General features: G+C 46.5%; 1 protein-coding gene across 2 annotated transcripts in view; it reads right to left on the reverse strand.

Annotated features, from left to right (window-relative positions):
* Positions 1 to 5750, reverse strand: part of PHACTR3 (phosphatase and actin regulator 3) — a 100055-nt gene extending 94305 nt beyond the window's left edge. Inside the window, exon 1 of one of the 2 annotated variants that reach the window (XM_054644293.2) lies at positions 5263 to 5750. In XM_054644293.2, coding sequence (XP_054500268.1) covers positions 5263 to 5365 — 103 coding nt within the window. In that variant the 5' untranslated portion in view covers positions 5366 to 5750. The remainder of the gene's footprint in view (positions 1 to 5262) is intronic. The other variant, XM_054644294.2, reaches the window with a different exon arrangement.
* Positions 5751 to 6000: the final 250 nt, after the last annotated feature.

A 6000-nucleotide genomic window follows, 5' to 3' on the forward strand; every position in this document is an offset into this window, starting at 1 on the left:
ATAATGTAGGTGAAACAAACTCTGTTAACAGAACAGACTTGTTGATAGAGAAAGATGAAATAGAAATCAAAATTCATGCAACAACTAAAGACATCACAGATGAGCCTTTAGGTCCCTGATTTAAGTTGTGGGGATGTAAACGACTGCAGAGGATGGAGCAGCAGCCCAGCTGACAGGCAGGGCACCCCCAGCATCTCTCTGCCATCAATTTCCTTCCATCTGAAGCTCATGTTGGAAGCTAAGCACATACTTAGAAGGTTTTCTGAATTATGGGCCTGGCATGAATAGATTTGCAGCAAGAATGACTCAAGCAGATTCAGAGAGCTGGCACCAATCTGTGTGCACTCCAGCTGAATCCCTGGTTGTCTTTGCCTTCCCTTTGCTCCATTCCAGAACCTACCTACCACACCTTACAGATGGAAACCTCTGCTTTTGGGTTTCCAAACATCCCCTGCCAGCAGCTTGCAACATCTCTGAGGTTCCCAGTGTCCTGGTTAAGGGCACAGCACAGCTTTCCAGTGCCTCACAGGCTCCCTACCACTGCTCAACACTCAAACTGAGCAAACTTGTTCAAGTTCGATTGAACAACTACAGCAGAAATAGGAGTAAATTAAAATCTTTAGCAGCTAAACCAAAAATGTTAAGAGAAGACAATGACAGATATGGAGTGGCACAGTCCATCCAGGGAAGGTCACAGCTTCAAAAAAGAAGACAAGAAAGAAAAAGCCATATTAGAGAGTGTTCCTACACCTGCTGTTTATTGCATCCCAGCTGTCCCTGGCTGTTACTTGGATGGCTGATGTCCTTCCTCACACTGCCTGAGAGGCCCCGCTGGGTTTTAGCTAAGCCTCCAGCCCAAAGAAACAGCTCAATTCTCATCTCAGTATCTCTTCTTAGCATCCTAGAAGAACGCTAACAAGAATGCTGCCTGCTACAGAACTTCTGAATGATGAAAACTAGAAACAGTGATGGAGGACCTTTTAAGTCTTATGCAGTTGTTCTCCCCCAGAGTTAATTCAGAGCACAGTGCTGCTCGTGACACATGGTATCAATAGAAATAAAAAAGGAATTAGTGTCTGCTGAATACATAATCATGTATCTCTGGAGCAGCTACTCTGCAGTAGCTTTAACTTGTCAGGCCTTGAAGCACACCACACCAGAGCAGAGGCTGAGGAGCCCCCCTTCACCAGGCAGTAAGAAATTATGATGACAGAGCTGTTAACAACATCTAACACCACTGCCTGCAGCACAACAGCTCCCTCCTCAACACAGATCCTTCACTGGAGGACAAGGAACACATGGTGGACCACTGGCAAGGTCTGCTGGAGAGCTCAGCAATGCCCATCCTGAAGATTTTCTTTAATTGTGTAGTGCCAGGAAGGAAAGGCAGCAGCACAGAGAGCAAAACGTGATGGCATCAATGTGTACTTATACAAATTCAAATGGATAATCCCAAAATTAAGGGGGGGAGGGGGGTGACATTTTCACACATTGTCATGGTTGTCTGTATCTCCTCAAGTAATACAGAGTTTTGACATGGTGTGTTCTTCTCCAGTCTGTGCATCCCTCCCTTTTTTGATACAAATCAAATGAGATTGTCAATCTTCCCTCTGCCCTGTGACTGCTGGAAGGATATAATGAGAGCAATATTTTGGCTTCCTGCAACTGTCTCTCAGTTAGATGGTGATACTGAAATCTGTTCTCTTTAGACTCTCCTTTCTCTCTTGATCCTTATCTGGAAAGGTGGAGGAGGGGATAGACAAATAAGATAAGGAGGTCTTGACATCCCTGGAAGTGTTCAAGGCCAGGGTGGATGGGGCTTGCAGCAACCTGATCTAATCAGGTTAGGAAGGGAACTGGAACCAGATGATCTGGAAGGGCCCTTCCAACCCAAATCATTCTAGGATTCTATGAATGAGATGAAATTCACGTTTTTAACAACAGCCTGGCCTAGAGACAGTCTATAGTTAAGTAAGACATGAGTATTTTGATGTCAGTTTCCCAAACTAAGGACATCCTCCTATTTCAAGGCTTGCTCACTCAGCGTGACAGGGAATTTAAACAGTCTCAAATATGAAGCCCAGTGTTTGTTGTACTACAGTAATTCTCATAAAATACTGCTCAGTGGCCATAAAATAGTTCACTTAAATATAAGCTGAAATGCATTATTTTATCTTAAAGGAGAAAATAAATGACAGATCCAATTAAAGCAAAGAAACACTATTTCCAGTATTCTCTGCATTACTAATAGGACCTCTATGCACCATTTAAATGCTGGAGAAAATCATCTTTTTGTCAGCAGAGCCTGAACTAAAGTCCATCTTTTCTTCTTAGACCATGACTGTGACATCTTTACTGATCACTGTGAGGAGCTGCTGTTTTAATTAAAGTTGCACATGAAGGATCTAAATAAGTGAATTTGTATCTCTGTTTTGGAATAAATAGCTGTTAACTGCCCCCAGTTTAGTTTACTGAACATCTTGTTTATCCGACTTATTACAGGAATATTTGTAAGATTGTAGTGGCATGTGGTAATTTTCTAAGTTTTTTACATGTGATAAAATTCCCTGTAGTCTGTAAAGATTGCAGCTCTTCTAAATCAAGGTTATAAAATAGCTTTTCATTTCTACAGTAAATGCTTTGTGAGGAAAAACACCCTAGATAAGAGGCTTTATCATGAAGCCTTTATTGTTCAAGGCTTGTAATAATTGCAGCTTCTGCTGGCATTAGTCAGGACTGTGAGTGTGCAGGACTTCTCAAAAATCAGCATCTGAGGCTACTTGAACCAGCCAGTTACTGAGCTATCCCAAGCTCTGGCTGGATGAAAACAGAGTCCTTGTTAAAAATGAACAAAACACAACAAAAACCTCACAAACAAACAAACTTCAGCTCTGCTCTCACATGGGGAAACTCCCTTTGACATTTCACTCAAGCAAGTTTCCTCAGTAGGCACAGCCAAATGAGTTGGTGCAGAATAATCCCTGACCAATCATACAGCCAAAAAACTGTTCCAAAACAAAACAGAATATGGCATCACTCAAAAGCAGGTAAAAGCAGGAATGGTTTTTGTAGGGATCCTACAAAATCTTATTATACCCATTATACCCATCTTATTATTCCCATATTTTGGTATCATTTTGGTCTGTCTGTAATTTAAACATGTAACTTAAATGATAATAACATTAATTGAATGTTTAGATTAAGGAAGAATCTTACACATTCACACTTCTCTACATGGTTTGTCTGCGAGCAGGGTTGGGATGTAAACACAAACTTTGGACATATCATTTCCCACTCCTAAGAATGTCTTTTGACTTCGAGTCCATAGATGATTATGTTGGTATAATGATAATGATAAAATTATTTTCTAGGACAGTAAAATAATACAAACTGCAATTAAGTCATCTAGCATTCATAATTCTTAAAATCATATAAATTGTATTCCAGATTTTTAAGTAGCCAAATGTATGAAATTGCTCATAATGATTACTCACAACACTGTAGGGTAAAATTTTATCTAAAATAAACAATTTAGGTTCATTTTATTATCATCTGGAAGCACAGAGATGTTCAATACTATTTGATGAACAAATTTAAAACCTGAAAATCTCATCAAACATGCTAATCCTACCCCTGACTATTCATAGCTACCTGGACAAAAGCCAGATGTATTTAACACCTTTTGTTTCTCTCCACATATTGCATGAATAACAGAATACATACAGGACACCTCTTGCATTTTAGTAGAGCTTCTGCCATGCAGTGGGACACTGGTTTGTCTGATGGAGTCTGTATTAGGGGAAAAAATGCTCCTTGGTATTGACAGTTCCTTCTCCTAACAAAAAGCACAATAATGTTTATATCTTTGTCTGTTTGTCGGACATGTTGTGTACTTTCTTTGTTGTGTATCTCACAAAGGCCAAAAGAATTAATTAGCAGAAAACAATCTAGAGGAATTAAAACTGAGGTTGCACACGCCTTCCTTTCATTAGTCACTTCTGCTTGCAGAAATCAAATGGCAGAAACATACATTCCTCTTTCAGCCAAGATTGCCCCTTTGGGAGTGAGTCGAGCAGTTCATGTTAGAAGAGTCCTTTGTTCCCTTCACTTAGGGTATCAGAACAGTTGGTAATCAGGGATAAATCATCCACTGTTTGCCTTAATTCAATTTGTGTTTCACTCCAGACCAGTGTGCTCACAATTGCTTGATAAGGCAAATAAATAGAAGAACTTAAATTAGATACAAATATTAATATCCTCATTGGCTCAGAAGGGAGCAATATAGCAGGTGTATGAATAGAGCCTGGAATATTTTATTTACTCAGTAATCTGAGAAAGGGGAGCAAAGTTCAACCCGAAATTGCATCCAGGGACTGTTTCCTGTAGGCTGATAGTGCCTGACCCAAAACCTAAACTCATCTCTAGGCTTAGGAATCAGTAGTGGGTAGTGATGATCAACAGCCCATTCATTGTCTTTACGCTGTTTTGATTACTTCTTTTCTCATAAAGAAACCTGACAGCTCTTGTGTGACCACCATCTATTCAGGGAAACTGAGAGTAAACTGGCTTTTACCCTTTGCTTCCAGCTTGTTGTTGTGCCTTTCCGTGCAATCACATCACATCAAAGTGATGTAGCTATTTGTTTCTTTTTTTTTCTAAAGGTCTCAACACTGCTTAGATTCTGACGATCTGAAATTACTGAGTCACCACCAACAGACATTTAGAATTATTCCTTTAAGTGAAGATGAAAACACCATTTGCCATTGTTAAAAAAAAAAAATCTAATCACAATATTCTATTTATACACTAACGACTGGGCTGTGTCCCCTCAGCACCACCCTCTGTGCCCACACTTCACAAGGAGATTACGCTTCTCCCTGTGAAGTGAAAATTACCTTCTTGTGGGCAGAAAGCGTTTAATTATGACTCTGCTTCCCTTGTCTCCATGGCGATGCCATGCAAACAGCCTGCTTTATTAGCGCTCATTTCCCCCTCCCCACAAAGTCATCCACGAGCTCTGCGGGAGCGGGGGTCGGGCGCTGCCGGCGGCCCCGGGAGCCCCGGCCGGGACGCGCCCCCCGCTCGGCGGGCGGGCAAAGCCGCGGGACGCGCTCGCTCGGATCCCGTGCGCGGCTCAGCCGCTGCAGCATTTCGGCACTTACTGCAGGAAATGTGTTCCCAATTCCTGCCCGCCCGGGGCGGACGGGCTCCCTACAAACTGGCGGATGCTCCCGGCGCGCCCCGAGCGGGCGGGGCGGTTACCTGGGTGCTCCCCGGGGCCCGCGGGGTCCGTGAGGATGCTGGGGTCACTCTGCGACCTGCCTCGCGGGAGAAAGCAGCCGGTCCCTTCTTCCGATGCAGCCATGAGGTGGAGGGCGGGAAGCTCAGAGGAGGAGGGAGGAGGAGGCGCTCATGGAGCCGGAGGCGGCCGGGGGACAATGGGGACGGGGGTGCGGCGGCGGCGGCGGCGGCGGCGGGGCGTCAGCCGGGCAGGACCAGCCGCGGCAGCATCTTCCCCGGCGCCGTCGGCACGGCTGCGGCGCGGCGCTCCGCCGGCTCCGGGCGCTCAGGGGGCAGCTCCGGGCGCCTCAGGGGGGTGGGCCATGCCGCCTGGCGGGGTGGGGAAGAGCCGGGGCGCGGGCCGCCGGCCCGGCCCCCCGCCGCCGCCGCCCCCTCCCGGGACGCCCCCCCCCGAGCGCCGCTGCCGGAGTCGCCTCAAGCCGCCGCGCTGCTGAGCGCATCCGTTGGAAAACATTGGGATTCTCCCATGGTGCCCCGCGAGCGCCCGCCTGACGTCACGGGGGTGGGGTGGGCGCCGCACCTGCACTGCACAAAGGCGGGGGCTCCGCAGGTGCGCGGGGGCCGCCCCGCCCCAGCGCCTCACGGCCCGCGGGAGCGACCGCCCGCCCCGCCCCGCCCTGGCTGTGCCGGACCCTCCCGTGTCCCCGGAGCCGCCCCGGGGCTCGTCCCGTCCGTCCGGGAGCTTTGCCCCGCGGGAGG

Source organism: Agelaius phoeniceus, chromosome 17 (assembly GCF_051311805.1).
Source record: "Agelaius phoeniceus isolate bAgePho1 chromosome 17, bAgePho1.hap1, whole genome shotgun sequence".
NCBI lineage: Eukaryota > Metazoa > Chordata > Aves > Passeriformes > Icteridae > Agelaius > Agelaius phoeniceus.